Here is an 18,144-nt window from a genome sequence, read left to right as displayed (position 1 = left end):
TTTTACTGTAAAAATTGACTTACCGACTATATCTTAATTTTTTAGTGTAAAAACTGACTTATTAATTATATCTCGATTTTTCACTGTAAAAATCGACTTACCGACTATATCTCGATTTTTCATTGTAAAAATCGACTTAAGTCGAATGACTACTCATGCCGACTTAGCTTTAGCTAAGCAGAATATTATACCGACTCGATCCCAATCGAATGAAAAATATACCAACTTGACTATGATCAGTCGAAAAATATTCAGCTTATCACCGTCTATCAAATACCTAAAGTATACAAGCTAAATCGGCTAACACCCGACTAGCAAACAAACTCTACTACGATTATTGGTCGACATTCAAGTCACCGATGGATGATCAGTTGTCCGATTGTTATTTCACGGCATTGATAATACAAGTATAAAAAAAATTAGATTCCATACTTAAAAATTTTCTTTTTATTCATTGAAGAAAGATTACAAAATTGGATTTAGTCCGATTACAAAAAGAAAAAGAAAAAAGTATTACACTGATCACCAGTTAGCTTCTTCTTCACCTTGCTTCGATACAATTTTGGTGGTTGGAGCAGTTTTTGGTACAGTCGGTGCATCTTCTTCTGCCTCAGTCGGTGCGGTGGTCTCCTCAGCAACCTCTTCTCCCGAACTAAAGGAGATAATGCTGCTTAGGTCTAGGTTCGGATATAATTTTTTGACTGCATCTCTACCATCCTCGTATCCGATGTAGTAGGAGGAGAATCCATCCTCGAAAATTTCATCCTTGAATTTTTGTGAATCTTTGAAATTCTCAATGGCTAGACTCAAAGAATCTCTCACCGACTCAGCTTCTTCCATGACGGAGGCCGATTCTGCATCGGCCAGTGCCAACCTCTCCATGATGGCTCAATGCCTCCCGCACTCTGCTTCAAGCTCCTCTATGCATCCATCTCTCTCTCTCCAAAGCCGACTGATGGAAGGCTTCTTGCTCTTGATCTAAAATTCGAAAGACGTGATGTTTTGTTGCACCGACTCTAGTTCGACTCTAGAGGACTACAGTTCGGTTGTCATGCGGGAGATCTCTTCTTGGAGCATCTTCTCCCATTCGGCTACCATCTGGAGTTATTCACAGCAGCAGCTTTCTCGACGTTGGTGACCGCCACCTTATCCATCCATACCCGACGAAAGCTTGATAATTTTTTGATATCCACTTTCTAAAGCGTGCATATCGTGTGCCCACTAAAAAGAAAAAGGACAAGTCAAGTCGGATCAAAAAAAAAAGAAGAAAAGAAAATTTCATTAACTCACCCCAAGCATCGTCGAGTAAAATAAAAAAAATATTTCAGACACTATCTGATCTCTCCTGTTCTACCTGTCAGTCGAGAAGAGTGCAGTTTCGATGAGTCGTCTGGCCAATGACAAATTAGTCAAAGCCGACTCACCGACAGAGATTCGGATATCAAAAAGAGTAGAAAAACCCACCAATGACCCATTGTCGGTTGAGGTAGCTAGCGCCTTTCCCCGCTCCACAGTCGGCGATCGTCCGCTTAAAACCGCCATAAAATCGATACTTGACTGCGCCCAAGACTGCTCCACTTGAGGAACAACTTGCACAATAGTAGATAGGTCTGGTTCGATCACAACTGCAGAATTGGCCCAAACCCCAATTGATGGAACCGTCGATGGTTCAGGTACGGCATCTTCATCTCTTGCTGTCTCAACTTCAACTGACGGTACTTCAATTGGAGGTAGTGCTGTCGGAGCCGACAACGCTATAATTGGTCGGTACTAGGAGCCATCACCAATGGGATGTCGGACTCCCTCAGTGGTACTGATCCAAATGCACCCCGACTTCTCTTTGACGGTCGAGATGGTCCAGCATCGGCCGCTGCTCTCTTCTTAGCAGCATGTAAACGGATGTCGACAGTTGAAACTCGTGCTGTCGTCCACATGGCTGCAATCAAAAGATAAAAGTTCAGTACAAAATTCAGAAGCAAAAAAAATTAAATAAATAAAACGACCAATCATGCTATACCTAAAGAGGTTACCGAACTAAGTCTGGCATCGTAAAGAGCCTGCTTTGTCATCAGCTCTCATTGCGCGGGGACTTCCATATCTTTAAGTCGGAGAAAATCTTTTCGATCGATGATGTCAACCCGACTATGCTCATTGGGGCCGGTTCTCGGATCGCTCCAGCATGAAGGAAAACCTCAAGGAGATGAAGAAGAAATGAAAAAAAAATTGATTCTTTCATCGATGAATGGACGATGAAAGATCGAAAATGAAAGAAAGATCCTTCTTCGGGTTGAAAAACTACCAACCCTTGACCTTGGGATGAGGATGAAGAACAAAAAAAGTCTGAAAAAGAGAAGGATGAGGGTTGGTCGGGATAAGATGACACAATAAGATAAAGTTGATAATCAGTCGGATGGAATTCAGAGCCAGCTGAGCAAGACAAAGACCGTAATAATCAAGAAGATTTCGGATGAACTCCGAAATCGAAAATCGAAAATTAGTCAGAAGATCCTTGACATAAAAAGTAATCTGACCCGGAGGAGGGGAGTTCGTCCAACTATCCGGATCAGGAGCAGAAAGCTGATATTGCTCCAGGATACGGTACTGCTCCCGAAGCCATTCGACATTGGGCCCAGACAAGGAAGAGACTTCCATCTCTAGATCCGAAGGAGAATCATCAGTCGGATTCTCTGACCGACTATCTCGAGAAGTTGAGGCCTTCGCCTTCTTGTCCCTACTTGCTATTGAAAATGAAAGAACCTAGAAGAAGAAGAGAGAAACCTAAAAGAGAGAAACAAGAACTCGACCTGGAGAACTAGGAGATGACTTGAACGGGGAAAGCTCTCAGCATCTGGGGGACAGAACCTTCTGTTGTAGAGGAAAATAACGAATGCAAAAGCAGAAAGTCCAAATGAAAGAGACATTGTATATATAGGACCCCTCAACGGTCCAGATGAAGTTATTCAAATCAAGACTCTTCCAGATTTCGATATATGGCTATATCAAAATCGACCACTGATCGGACAGTTCTACACACCTGCCCTCAGATCACGCCACCTCACCATTATCCATATGAATGGTACAAAGCCAATGATATCTGGACACGTGGCCAAAATCGACTAATCAAAATCGAATCGTCCGGATTCTCCGAACGTCAGACTATCTTCTCGAAGCGACACTCCAATGATGATATCATAATTTTCGAAATGACAAAATGGATGAAGACCCATTGTATTTCGAAAAGTCATTAATGTCTGCAGTAGCTCGAGACAATACGTGGCAACTCCTTTCGTCCAACGTGACAGACCACGTGACAACATGCATGTCAGATAACCTTGGACTTGAGAGTGGGGGGTAACTGTTGGGGCGATTCAGCCGACTCCTTGATTCTGACTTTCGATCGGCCTGATAAGTATGACCTGCCAACTATCAATCGGTTGGCCGACTGACAGTCGATTATCTTCAAATTTGACGAACTCTAACTATAACGACTCGACTGATTTCAGATCGATAACCGTCGGAATATTAGAGTTACTGACCAATACTCATTCATACTTCCACAACTACCGACATACGATCGATATATTTTGATTACCAACATATAGTCAGCTTACCAGAAACTGCCAGCGCAGAAAGCGCATAATGGCCAGAATATGATCAATAACAGATATAACCACCTATCCCACAATCACATAATGTCAGAACAAACGGGATCCACATGTCTAACCGTTACAGATGGTTACCAGCTACTCATTTATAAAAGAAGGTAAATGAATAGTATTTCGTAAGGTCTTTTGAGAGCTGAAACTCTATCTTTTTGAATTTCATATGCTGTTCACCACTCTCCACTGACTTAAACATCGAAGAGTCCCGTCGGATATAATTTTGATCAGTGTGGACTTTATTTTGTAGATGCTCTTAATCGGTGATAGATATAACTGGAGATTGTCTGATCCGGAGTAGCAACAAGCTGATTCAGGGAATGGATCTAATGTATATATGGACGTTATCCATTGATGTGCAAGAAGAGAGTCGAATGCCGTCTGTTGAATCATTAAGCACCGAACGACCCCCAGTGACTTATCAATTGAAGCGGCTGTTACAGATAGACTGGGTGATTATGATTCAAGACAGCTACGAAATATGTTACTTAGCATTTCATGCAATCATGGCACAGCGAAGGATGCCGTTGACGAGCTTGCCAGAATTGTATGCGCGCAGACATGGGTTAACACCACGTGTGGAATGGTAGATTTTGTTCCGATGATATCAGTTGTCAAGATCACACTTTTCTCTTTTTTATGAAAAGATCACTTTTTTTCTCGTAAGGGGTGTATGCAGCTTCCAGTGATGCATCTGAATTGCTCCCGGAAAGACTAATGATTTTCTCAAGGCTAGTTCATGTTCCACTGTATACATTTGCTTTGCTCATAAAGTTATATATATTTCTGATGCAAACGAGTCAAATTGCTCATCAGCTACATATATTTGATTTAAGCCTGAGTTTGACTCGCATCTTTGCTTAACTCAATTTTATTACAATTGAGTTCAAGTAATTCGAATAGTTTTTTTAATCGAACTCGAATAACGAAATATTCAATTCAAAAATTCGTAGGCACATTCGAATTTATATATATTTTTAATAATATTATTTTTATTTATAATATATTAATAAATATATTATTAGTAGGTTAAATTGAAATTCAAATTCGAGTATGGTTTGGTTGATATTCAAATTGAGTTGTATCGATTTCAAGTAATTTTTCATTGAGTCCAATTCGAACTTATAGTTATAAAAGACTCGTTTGATTTCAAATCAAATTTCAAACTGAAGCATTCTGAGTCAAATCAATTTGAGTTTCTAACTGCTTGATTTGGCTCGATTTGATTGCATCCTTAAGTCCATTAGTGTCTGCACGTATATTGCTTTATTATTCAAGAAAAAAATTATGATGGCAATACCTCACATTGCATCCATAAATAAATAAATAAAAATAAAAATCATTATTTGTGCAAAATTTTTGAGAATTCAAACTATAGTTCATGGAAAAATTTAGACTATCTTTTCTAAGCTGAATTAATTCTAAAATTCATTAACTAATCCAAGTAATACTTGTGTATTCTTTCTTTTTTTTTCCCATGTTGATTGTATCCAACCTTTTGCTTCGGTGCTAACGGATACTAGTGCACGCAATCAATTTGCCATGCTGAGTTGCCAAGGGCTGTAAATATTGCAAAAGTCACGATGCTCCTCATGTTTGGTGCACTTTGGTCCTAAAAGGTATGCTCTTCTTGCTAGATGATTAGTTGATTTTATTGGCATGAGATGATTTGACAATTTCTATATTAAACATAAAGAGTTGTGATAACAAATATGGAATTTAAAATAAGACCGGCTTTGCACACACAATTTGTCGAAAAGCTCTGCCTTCCTTCCGATTACCATCCTTATCATTGCTGCCCTCTGCTTTGCTCGATTAATGGTTTTGCATAAAGGATGCGGTAGATGTAGCAAGGGAAGGAGACCATAGGGATGCAATTATCTAGGGATCCATAAGTTGCACAAGGAAGGCATATGAGTTCTCATTCCAACAGCTTCCGATAATATTGCAGTAGGTCAAAACTAGTAAGATTACAATCTAAGACTTTATCTAAAATACTAGTCATTTATAATCTATATGAACTAAAAAATACTATAACATTGACCTATTAGAGGCAGACAGCTAATTGGCCATGATATTAATAAGCATATTTGAATGAATTTGGACCCCTCAACCATCTCAATGATTTTATACAAAACTTTGTTGAAGTAATCGATTGGTCATGTGTTGTCATAAATTAGAAGCTAGGTTCTAGAGAGAATATTTTCGGCATTATTATCGAAATTTTTTGCCATCAACATGGGTTAGCAACCAAATAGAAATGAAAATAGAGAAAACCCATGAGTTGAAGCAATCAAAGGTTTTTTGTTAATATATTGATGTTTGAACTTATCAATTTTTTTTTATTATTTCTATTTGTAATTCAAGGGGCCATTGTATATACGATATCCTCAAAAGAATTGGTTTTTGAAAATGATGAGCCCAAGTTTGTATGATCTATATTTGTTTCCGTCCTAATACCCACCCTTTTATGTACTTCAGAAGTCTGCCTCTATGTGGCATGACGATGGATTTAAATAGCAAATGCTTTTACTAGTGCTATTTAATTTTACAAACGAATGATGCCAACTTTGTCCAATCCAATTAGCTTGAGCATATATTAGGAACAGAGAAAAATTTTTATGCACCACATGTGGTACAATAAAATCGATGTAAAGTACATTGTTTAATCATATTAGAGCACATAGTGCACTTAATGATGAATAAATATCTAATGCCGTTCAATTTTTTTTTCTAATTTTTAATGATAAAAATATTCTTCCCTCCATAAAATAAAGAAAGAATAGTATTATTACTTCCTAATTTCTTGCATGACTTTCTGTGAATATATATGATATCCTAAACAGTATATATGACTTCTTATATCTTTATGACATTTTGAATAATATATATGACTTTTCAATGTATTGTATGATTTTTTATGAATATATATGATATCTTAAATAATATATATAATATTTTATGAATATATATTATATCTTGAATAATATGTATGACTTTCTAATGCCTTATCTGACTTTCTGTGAATGTATATAATATCATGAATAATATATATAATTCTGAACAATATATATGACTTCTTAATATTTTATATGACTTCTTATGAATATATATGATATCGTAAATAATATATATAGTTTTTTGATATTTTATATTATTTTCTAACAATATATATGACATCCTGAATAATATATATGACTTCCTGATGTCTTATATGACTTTCTGTTGGTTATTAACTAACAGGAAGTCATATAAGGCATCAGAAAGTCATATAATAACTAATAGAAAATATATAAGGTATCAGAAAGTTATATATATTATTCAGGATATCATATATATTAACAGAAAGTCATATAAGGTATTAAAAAATTATATATATTATTTAGAATGTCATATATATTCACAAAAAATCATATAACAAATTAAGACTATATATATTATTCAAAATATCATATACATATAGTCATATACATTTTAATGATGTCATATATATTCATAGGAAGTCACACAAGATATCAGAAGTCATATATATTGTTCAGGATATCATAAAACTTAAAAGTCATAATATTATTCAGGATTCATATATATTCATAGAAAGTCATAAAGATATTAGAAGTAATAATACTGTTCATTCTTTTTCTATAAAAAAAAAGATGTTTTCGTCATGAAAATTTGATGGAAAAAAAGTTAAGTAGTATTTAATGTCTGTCACATTATTAATTATGTTACGTGATCTCATGTGATTGAACGATGCACTCCACATCAATTTTGCTACACCGTATGCAATGCATAAAGAATTACTCTAGGAATGGAATAGGTGCGTGAAAACTAGGGCTGAGCATGGATAGGATTTGATCGAATTGAAAAAAAAAATTCATCTGAACGAATCCAATCAATTTGAAGAAAGTTCAACTCACTGACCATTTACCATCTATAAACTATTTGAAACCAAAATGAATGATTTGTAGCGAGTTTGCGTAGGTTTGTCGGTTTGAGTTTCAATATTGACCCAATATTGATTTTAAGTCCAATATTGGTCTACTTAACTTATTTACTTTTTTTCATCAATTTAATATAAAAAAGACCTAAACCTTATAAATTACAAATTTTGAACTTATTTTTGAACCTATACAAAATAAAATAGAAAAAAAAAATTTATCATATGAAAACAATTACATATAAAATTTTCACTTCAGAATTATCTCAAATTGATCTACTTGCATCAACAATTCAATATTAATATTTTCGTAAATCCAAATGGATGACGGAATATTTTTTAGAATGAAGTATTACGGTTAAACGACACCGTTCCAAAATAAAATGAGTTTATAAATGTTATATCGGTCGGATTCATTTTATATAGACTAAAAGTATAGAAACCGAATCAACGTAAATAATCAATTTTTTTATAAATCTCAATCTATTTTATCTGATTTATATTTTTTAATCGATAAAATTAATATTTATTAGATCGGATTTGATGAATTTTTTTGAATTTTGATTATTTGCTCGGTTTAAATCGTTCAAAATAATCCATGGGATGCGTTGGCTATGGATGTATTTGTTTGCGTGGACATCCGGATTTTTTTGGATGAGAAGTTAAGATTGCATCCGTGCAACTTGCTTAGTAATTTAATGATCCTTATCATTATATTCTTCCCTTTTGTTTATTTATATTTATTCAATTTATTTATGGGCCCCAGCGTGGGCCCATTTATCATATCACGTCGGCGGACCGCCTCAACGGCCAGTTTCCTCGGTCCGAAGGCAAACAAATCCCGGCTCTTCCCGTGAGAGCACCGACTCCCACCGCCAGTCCGGTATCGGTCTTCCTTCGCAGTCACGGCCAAGAAGATATTTATCTTCCCCTCCAGCAGTCCGGCGAAAAAATCTCACCCTGCCCCACGCCCCGCTTAAATCTTGCTTCCGACGGGACCCGGGGCGTGCCCTATAATCTAAGGCGGTTACTCCTCCCACCTTCCCTGTTCCCTATATTATATATTTTATTTCCTCCCCTCCCCTGTCGCAACCTTCCACCTGGGCCGACCAAATCTCTGTCTCTCTTTCTGGAATTTCCATGGAGCCCGCCCGCGATAAGCCGCCTCGCCTTCCAACCCGATCCTCTTCTGCTTTAATGGGGACGACGATGCCTCGTCGCCCTTTCGAGGGAGGATCGGGTTTTCCCCTTTCTTCCTCCTCCTCGTCCTCGTCTCCCTTCATGGAATTTGGAGCACCCTCTGCTTCCAAATCCCGCCCTTCTTCGTCTGTGGAACCCAAGATCGAGCAGGCTTCTTCACCGGTCGGGGAAAAGCTTCCATCCTCCTCGTCGTCATCGCCCGGGGTTGCTGCGCCTCGGCCTCTGGAGGCTCTCCAGAGCGCGCCGATCCCGCCATTCCTCTCCAAGACCTATGAGCTTGTGGATGATCCCTCCCTGGATCCGCTCATCTCGTGGGGTTCCACTGGCAGGAGCTTCGTGGTGTGGGATCCCGTCGAGTTTGCGCGGGCCGTTCTGCCTCGGAACTTCAAGCACAGCAACTTCTCCAGTTTTGTCCGCCAGCTGAATACTTATGTGGGTATTGCAAAAACTTTGCCGGAGACGGCTCTTGTTGTTTGTATGAATTTTTTTTTTTTTCCTTTCTTTCTTTATTTTATTTATTTTTTTTGTCTTTTCCTTTCAGTCTGTATTTCTATATTCGTTCTTTGTTGTTAACAAGCATTGGATTTTAATCAAATTATCTCGGATAGATTGATTGCTGCCGAGGACTTTTTTTTGTGTAGGACCGCAGCCTTTAATCTTATTGGTGCTGTACGCATTTCATGTTGTATTCTTCCTTGACGTGTAGTACTCTTGAATCTGAATATGTAAATATGTGTAATGTCTACTTTTGAGACAAATTGCATGTTGTTCGGGGTCATCAACCACTGCTTTGTAATCTCCACTTGGAAGTTTCTCTGTATTTGGTATCTGTTTTGTAAATTGTACAAGGAACCTGTGACCACTAGATGAAAATATGACTCGCCAGACTAGGCAGAATGTTCGTCCGTCACTTTTGTCTCCAACATTAGTTTGTTGATTACTCAAGTGCTTCCGGATTGGAGATGATCTCTTGGCGTAAAGCTCACGTTCACGGGTAAGCATCAAATTCACATGGATACTACAGATATCAAATGAAGTATTTGCTTGCAACTACCACTGCCATTCAAGTATATCCATTTACTTTCCAATAATTTCATGAATTTGCTTCTGTAGCCTGTAGGTTCTAGACGTTTCATTTTCGCTTTCTAGTATTGCTTCACTTTCCCCATCCGTGGCCTCATAGTCTGCCTTCTTGTCATCTGGTATTCATATGTTTTCTGTTTGTGGCACAATCTTGTGGGAGTGAAATGTCAACCGAGATCCTCTGAATGTATCTCGTTATATGCAGGAGGAATGTTCCGTGAATCTGACAGTTTTGTACTTGTGGCTTTTCCTGGTTCCTACAATTGCTAAGCCTCGGTCTTTTGTCATCACATACTAGACTAGGAAATATTGGTTGTAATTTTAGTAGCTGGTTTCATAAAGATTGTGATGATGCAGTCAACCACTGTATGGAGCAAAGCCAAAATAAAAGGAGGTCTATCCCTGGAACCAGACATCACAATTATTTCTGATGACAAATTCGAGTGGAGTTTGGATGGAAGCATTGAGTCTTCATGAAGGAGTCAATGTGCTGGTAGCGAGATTTGGAAGCAATGGATTATATTGACTCGAGTGCTGGAAAAAGTGTTTATTGACTTTGATTAGCTTTATCATGCTTTGGTGGTATGTTGTCTCAATAACACCCTTCCATCTCATTATCATGGACATTGAAAATGAAATGTGGTGTCTTAAATCATTCTAAAGAAATGGAGCATGACAACATCCATGTAGTTGCGTATATTGCATGATATTTGGCTTTGGCATCTAGAGTAGAAGGCATTGCCCTTTTTGAGATGTCAGATTCCTGAAAAGAAAAAGACACATTAGCTTATAATTGGGCACTAATCAATTAGCATAAACTCAACTTTGTGCTTTAGCAAAGAGACCAAAAATTGAAAGCCTGAAAGCAGCATGCCATAGGTTCTTAACACACGGTAGAGAATATGCAACTATTTAGGAGTTGTACCGACGGGCGACCGGTTTGGCATGGTATAAGCCTAAACTATGCTGTTCTAGGATGTAGTGAAATGGAAAGAGTAATGCTAGGCAAGACTAACAGTCTAAATTAGATTTCTTTTTTGATTTCAGATTTACTTGGTTTGAAATCATGAAGGTGCTTAGAGAACATTTAAACTCCTGAAAATTAGAATTGCAACTCTTGGTTAGTCAAGAAATGCTTTTCTTTAGGAAAGCAAACATTTTGATTGATCACAGGCCTATTTTTGATTGGTGTGTGTCCAAAAGAGTTTAGGTGGTTATTAGTTTGGTTCTATTGTCATTTCGGCCTCCTCAAATGTAAGGTGAGAGAGATCCAAAAATTCCACTAAAAAATTCATAATGATATATTCAATACCTTCATGTAGTTTATAAAGGTATTAGATATAAATTGTGCTTTCTTGTATGCTTGGGGAAATTGCTATTATGAGCTTTTCAGCGTGCTAATTAAGTGAGGACCAAATGCATTTTTTTCAACTGTATCTTTTGAATTTTTCACCCAGTATTATATCAAAATCATCTGAATGACATCAAACATGCAATTATAGTAAACACAATACCTCACTACATTTATGTTTTATCTATGCAAGACTTCACAGTACTCTACCAAACATAAAATTTCAAACACCCAAAATGCTGAATTTTTTGAGGAGTGTTTAACTAAATCTTAAGATCCTTGTTTTGCAATTTCAAAAACTACCTAGTATTAGTTTTATGGAGCTCAAAAACTACCTAGTATTGTCTAAACATTTTCCTGATCTCTTAAATAAATCCTAGAAGACATAGACAGCTGAAGTAAAATAACATAAAATCTACTTTTAAGTCAGATGGTCAAGTAGGTTAGACCTTTTGCTAACAAACAATTTTTTGAGTTTCCATTGATTTCATGGAGCAAGCATAATTAGGTAGATGCAGAATTGGTCAACTTGTAGGAGCACGTCTGGTTTGAAGACACAAGGGCGACCGAAAAAACAGTATAACAAAAGTTTTAATCTACTTGGTGGTAAAAGCATGTTGAATTATCAAAGCCTGTAACATAAGCATGGTCATCAATTAGTAAGATATGTATAGGAAGGAACATAGCTGTAATAACCCCTCATAAAGTTGACATGAAAAACTACCTGATAGAAGTGCTTAAACCGCGCATAATAGCAAAGTTTCTGAAATATTGTGGGTTATCAGTGTCTGATTTAGTTAGTGAAAATGGATTTATCAAATGTTCAGCCTTGAGGACCCTGAAATATTCTCATGTTTTATGGTTTTTGATTAAAAATGCTTTTCCAGAATGACCAGGTTTTCTGAAAAGAATTTGAATTAGAAACAAAAAGCTCAAAAAAAAAAAAAAGGATAAGTCATTATGCATATAATGTACCTGCATAAATGTTACTCTAGATTTGCAGACTCATCGAAATATTTTTTTACTTCGAAGAGTGGAGCAAAAATATATTACCTTGTCATGCTTTGGCTTGTATTTGGATGTATATAGCAGCAATTAATAGAACAGTCAGACCTCCATGTCGGGGGTTATTAGCTGTTTCTTTGCATGGCTGTTTTTATGCATGCTTGTTTTCTATAAGCAAAAGTTAGATTCTCTTTTTCTTTTGATTATATGTTATATGCAAAATATAAAACATCAGTCCACTCTTTTCATTTTCTCACAGTCTTTTCTTGTTCCGATCCCCTTATGCTTGAAATGCTGCTAGAATTTGGTTGTCTGAATATGTGAAACTGGTTCACGCAGTACTATGTTGATTGTGCTTTCTTCTTGTAGGAGATCTCTCCAATTTTTCCATATTCTATTTATGAATCTGTGATATTCTGTCAGGGTTTCCACAAGATTGATGCTGATCGATGGGAGTTTGCCAATGAAGATTTTCTAAGAGGAAATAACCCTTGTTAAAAAATATAAACAGGCGAAGGCATCTCAAGTGCAGCAAGTAGGTTCTCAAGTAGGCTTCTCAGCTGAAAATGCAAAGCCTGAATTAGAAGGTGAACTCCACATGTTGAGAAAGGAAAAGAGTGCATTGATGCAGGAGGCCATTACACTGCGACAGGAGCATCTCATGACAGTCCAACAGGTGGATGCACTGAACCAGCGGATGCAATTAGCCGAACAGAGGCAGAAGCTGATGGTATCTTTCTTGGCAAAGGTACTCCAACACCCAGTATTGTTGGCCCATCTTAAGCAGCTGAAGGAACAAAGGGAGATTGCTTCTACAATAAGAAGAAAGTTCCTCAAGCAACAGCAGCACAGCCACAGTGATTTAGATAAATCCATGGATCAGCAAACTGGAAAGAAGAGACTAGAATTTACTGGTGCCACTTCGTCTGGACTGCAAGGCATTGAATGTAGTGTGAGCAAGCAACTACCAAATAACCTTTTGCAAGATATGGTTGAAAAACCTGGTCTTGATACAAGCAGAGGCGAACTTCTCATAGGCTCAGTTGAAACTGGACTAGAGGTGCTGGACCCATTGTTTCTGGACCCTGATTCTGTTGCCATCAAGGTAGGGCTTCCGGAGAGCTCTCATACAGATGTGGGCTTCAGTGGAACTGAGTTCTTTGCATCTTTTCCTGAAGATACAACCCCAGAGAGGATGTTTTCAGATGCTATAATCCCTGCAACTGAATTTGCAAGGCCAGACCCCAAAACTGTTAGTTTCGAGGGAAAGAATGTTGTGGACAAAACAGAAGTTACCTCTGCTGGTGGAAAGTGCCTCATATCATTTGCAGAAGATACTTCTCAGGAAAAGATGTTTTCAGATGCTATAGCATCTGCCCGCAAAACTAGCAGTGGACCAGAGGAAATATGGAACCTCTGTCTTGAGGCAGGAGAAAGCTCCTGGAGTTCTTGCCACTGGGATAGCCTTGCTCAAGATGCGATAGAGCTAGAAGCTGGAGCTAGACCTGATGCTTTATGGGATATTGATTTGCAAGCACTGGACGAAGATTTGGAGTTTGATAAGTGCTTGGGCAGTTACTTCTGTCACCAGGAACGTGAAAATCAAGCTGGACCAGCTAACAAAGATCACAAAGAAAAGATGGAACCGTAGGATTCATGTGCATTGACCATTGGCACCCTTTTGGGTGCATATAATATCACCATTTGAAAAACTCATATAAAGATTTGAATGATCAATACAATATTCAACGATTTTAGTTGTCACTCCTTTTGATTTTTTTGGCAGCAGTAACTAATTATATCTTCACAAAACTATTTTTTGGTTTCCTATATTTTGGTTCCTCTTTTAACTGTAGCATCTTGCGTCCAAAGGTTCAAAAGGATAATTTGTTGACAGAACCAATCAGTTCTGTTCCTTGCAGGTTTGTTGAATGACTTCTTCAGTGGATTTGAGTTGAGGCTCCAGCACCCTTCATTAGCTTTCATAGCCTCTACAAGGGATTCAGGTAAGAGAAGTTATGATATTGGAGGATTTCTCTGGAACACTTGATTAAATTTACTTGTTGTTCATTGTTATCATTATTATTTTTTGCCATGGTTTTGGGACCCTACATCATGTTTATTTGTCTATCTTGTTTTTGAGGGTTAGATTTTATCTGGTCATGTTATAATTTAGCTTGCACAAACGAGATAATGACCAGTAGTTGTGTGGATTGATCTGGTCCCAGCCAAATTATATTTGATTTATATTCTATTATCTAGTCATTGGTGTGCACGAAGTTAACAGTTTTTCCTATCAAACCATGAGTTCTTTTCTTTTTATTGATGCACGCCAACGTTCTGAGGTCTGCAAGATGTTTTTATGATCTTGAACTTCATGATCGAATCTTTACACTCGAACTTTGTGATGGTTCTTCATGATGACTTATTTGCCTACACAGTGAGATACTTTGTGGATAATATGCAACTACTTTTCATGGTTTTGTTGAAGTTGTATGTCAGGAACAATAATCTGCTTGCTTTGATGTTTATTTTATAATTTTCCCATGGTTGTCTTGCAGGTATTAATCACTGGGTACATCTAAATTCTTGCTTTTCCCCTTCATGGCAGTGTGAGCATTCCCCAGCTGTTGAATGTTAGTAGAGTTAGTTCATTAATCTGAAGAACTTCCATGGTGGATTGAAACAAATTGTTTGTAGTCTGTGGCTGCAGAAGCCAGTGTTCTTAAATGAGGAAGCATGTATTCCTGTTGTAAATTGCACAACTCACAGTGCCCTCGTGATCGTCCTTGTGTTCTTTTAGGGGGTCCCAGGATCAAATCTTGGGTCGTATATCAGATAGTGGAGAAAGTCAAGGGACCAGCATTCGTCGGTCTACAACTCTTCTTCTGTTTCGTCTATGTTGAAGATTACAAGATCTGATTGAGAGATAAATCTTGTTTTATACTGCCATGCATAGAGGTACAGGATCCTAGAAATTTGGGGCTCCTAAACGATGCATGCAGTTATGTGCCATTTGTAAACGGTTTTCTTTGTTTTAGAACGGTTGCGATGTCCACTGCATACAGACCGGATATGTTATGGTTCTAATAACGTAGAGGGTATCAATAGTCTTACATCAGTTATGAGTCAAGAAGGATTTGTGTTTATAAAAAAAAAAAAATTTTCCACATGAGGTATTTTTAAGTGAAGCTCATAAGTCAGAATGGACAATCCTCACGTGATAATACCTCACATGATGGATTGAACTCTTCGGTTTGGCTTCAATGCTTCAAACAATAAAGCTGAATACTTTCTGGTAGCTGAATTGAAGGTCGTCAAAGATCTCGATGTAAAATGCCTAAGAGTGTTTACCGACTCGCAGCTAGTCGTCAGATAATTTCGAAGAGAATATGAGGTTCGAGATCCAATCCTCTCCAGATACTTATAGAAACAATCCTGAGATCTCTGCAAACAAATTTTGATTATTTCAAGGTCTACCATATCCTTCGCTTGGAGAATGTTGAGCTGATTCTCGAAAATCCAAGTATCGACTTCGAGAAGGCAGTTCATCAGGTTCAGGTCGGTCATGAACCGAGCTGGATCGATCCATTTGTTGAGTTTCTGATTAACGAAACTTTGCCGACTGATTCTACTGAGGCACGTCGAATGAGGAGATTGGTGGCCCGATATGTGATCATCGACAACCAATTCAATCGGAGGTCAGTGTTTTTACCTCTGTTCAAATGTCTCCGGCCCTCCGAAGCCAACTACGCCCTTTGGGAGGTATACAAGGGCATTTATGGCAACCACTTGAGGATAAATTGCTGTCCTACAAGATACTGCGGTAAGGATATTATTGGCCGATCATATAGAAAGATACTGTCGATCTAGTGCAGAAGTGCAATCAATATCAGATGTGTGCCAATGTCCAAAGACTTTCGTCAAGTTAACTCAATCATTTCGGCACCATGGTCGTTCGATTAGTGGGGAGTCAATATACTCGATCTTTTCTACCTGTCAGTGGACAAAGGAGGTTTATCATCGTGGCCATTGACTACTTCACCAAGTGGGTAGAGGTCGAACCGCTGGCACAGATAACGAAAAGAAAAACTATCGACTTCTTGTAAAAATTCATCATCTGCCACTTTGGCTTGCCTCGAGTGACCATCATCGATAATGATCGATAATTCGACAATGTCAGGTTTGAGAAATTCTGCACAAAGTACCATATCACTCACAGATTTATCTCGATCGGGCATCTACAATCTAATGGAGAAGTCAAGGTGACCAACAGGATAGTTCTATAAGGCCTGAAGACAAGAATCGATCAAGCCAAAGAATGTTGGGGACAAACTCCCCAGCATCCTATGGTCTTACCGAACAACTCTGCAGATCCCGATTGGAGAGACTCCCTTCAAACTGGCATTCGGGATGGAAGCTGTGATCCGATTGAAATCAGCCTACCTTCAATTTGGGTGGAGCACTACGACGAATGGACCAATTCGGACAAGTGACAAGTTGATATGAACTTGCTTGATGAGATTCGGAAACAAGCCCATCTGAGGATGGCTTCCTATCAACAAAAGGTAGCTCGGTACTACAACTTCTAAGTTAAGCCCAAGATCTTCCAAGTTGGAAATCTAGTTCTTAGGAGAGCCAAAGTCTCCAAACTGATCGAGTAAGAAAAGTTGTCTCTAAATTGGGAAGGTCCCTACAAGGTTTCAGCGGTTCTACGACCTGGAGCATACAAGATCGAGGGCCTGGATGGTATGGAGATTTCTCGAACCTAGAACACTGAGAATCTATAGATGTATTATCAATAAGAACACCTTATAAATAAAAAAATTTTTCCTACAATTTTGTATTAAACAACTCAACTCTTGGAGGCTGAACACTCGATCGAATTAGAGGTCACCTCGATCGGGTCTAAGGTGTGATGATGGGGACTCTTGGTTAAGGACCAAAGCCGCCTTGGCGAGATTCGAGGCATAGCAAATGACGACGCTCCTCTGTGACGAAATGGCCTACAACAAAAATCCTCATCAAGGCCCCAAGTCACCTCAATAATTTTCAAGGTGCAGTGCGGTCAAGATCGTTGACGGGACATGAGGTCACTTTGATAAAATTCGAGGTGCAACAGCAGTACTGACGAGACATGAGATCACCTCGACAAAATTTGAGGGGGAACTCCTAAGAAGACATCAAGATGCCCCTCCAAAATGAGTCGACCATGACCTCGGCGAGACCGACACTACGGGGAGTAGACGACTCAGGATGTTCCTCCGACTCGAAAAACTCCTCCAGATGTCAGCAACTTGGCCGCTTGATAGCCAATCAATCCACATCTTCGTCAGCTGGTATTCGATGAGATGTTATTTGGCTAATACCCGTTCAATGGAGCCATGGAGTCCGACAACTATTAGCGTGATAGCTATGACCGAAGGTCCACTGAAGTATAAGCTACAGTTTGTGATGCAGACTCAAACAAAATCTGACATTATTTGGCTAATATCCATTTAATGAAGCCGTGGAATCTGGCGACTATTAGCGTGCCAGCTACGGTCGAAGGATCACTGGAGTATAAGCTACAGTTCGCGGTGCAAATCGAGGCGAAATCTGACGTTATTCGGCTAATACCCGTTTAACGGAGCCATGGAGTCTGGCGAATGTTAGCACGCCAGTCAAGGCCGAAGGGCCACTGGAATGTGAGCTATAGTTCGTGATGCAGACCCAGACAAAAAAGTTATGGTTAGTCGGCTTGTCTCCGATTGATCAAGGATCAGTTCATTCGAAATGAAGTGGAGATACGACCATGCTCCGCCTCAACCACCATGCTTCGAACTTGACGAGATGCTCTATGAAACGACGACCCTCACCCCGAAACAACAAGTCCACTTCGTGCGGCTTCCAAGGATGGTTATCACGAA

General features: G+C 38.5%; 1 protein-coding gene across 1 annotated transcript; it reads left to right on the top strand.

Annotated features, from left to right (window-relative positions):
- The first annotated feature begins 8,432 nt into the window (after positions 1-8,432).
- On the top strand, positions 8,433-13,999 carry LOC105059054 (heat stress transcription factor A-3-like). The gene is given in 4 exon segments (XM_010942205.4): positions 8,433-9,228; positions 12,659-12,719; positions 12,722-12,751; positions 12,754-13,999. Coding segments are annotated over 4 exon segments (1,716 nt in total). The 5' UTR covers positions 8,433-8,736; the 3' UTR covers positions 13,887-13,999.
- The last annotated feature ends 4,145 nt before the right edge of the window (positions 14,000-18,144 follow it).

The sequence above is a fragment of the Elaeis guineensis genome, chromosome 9 (assembly GCF_000442705.2).
Source record: "Elaeis guineensis isolate ETL-2024a chromosome 9, EG11, whole genome shotgun sequence".
NCBI classification, from domain to species: Eukaryota; Viridiplantae; Streptophyta; class Magnoliopsida; order Arecales; family Arecaceae; genus Elaeis; species Elaeis guineensis.
The sequence above is the reverse complement of the archived record's forward strand: the minus strand, read 5'-3'. Positions and strand labels throughout refer to the sequence as shown.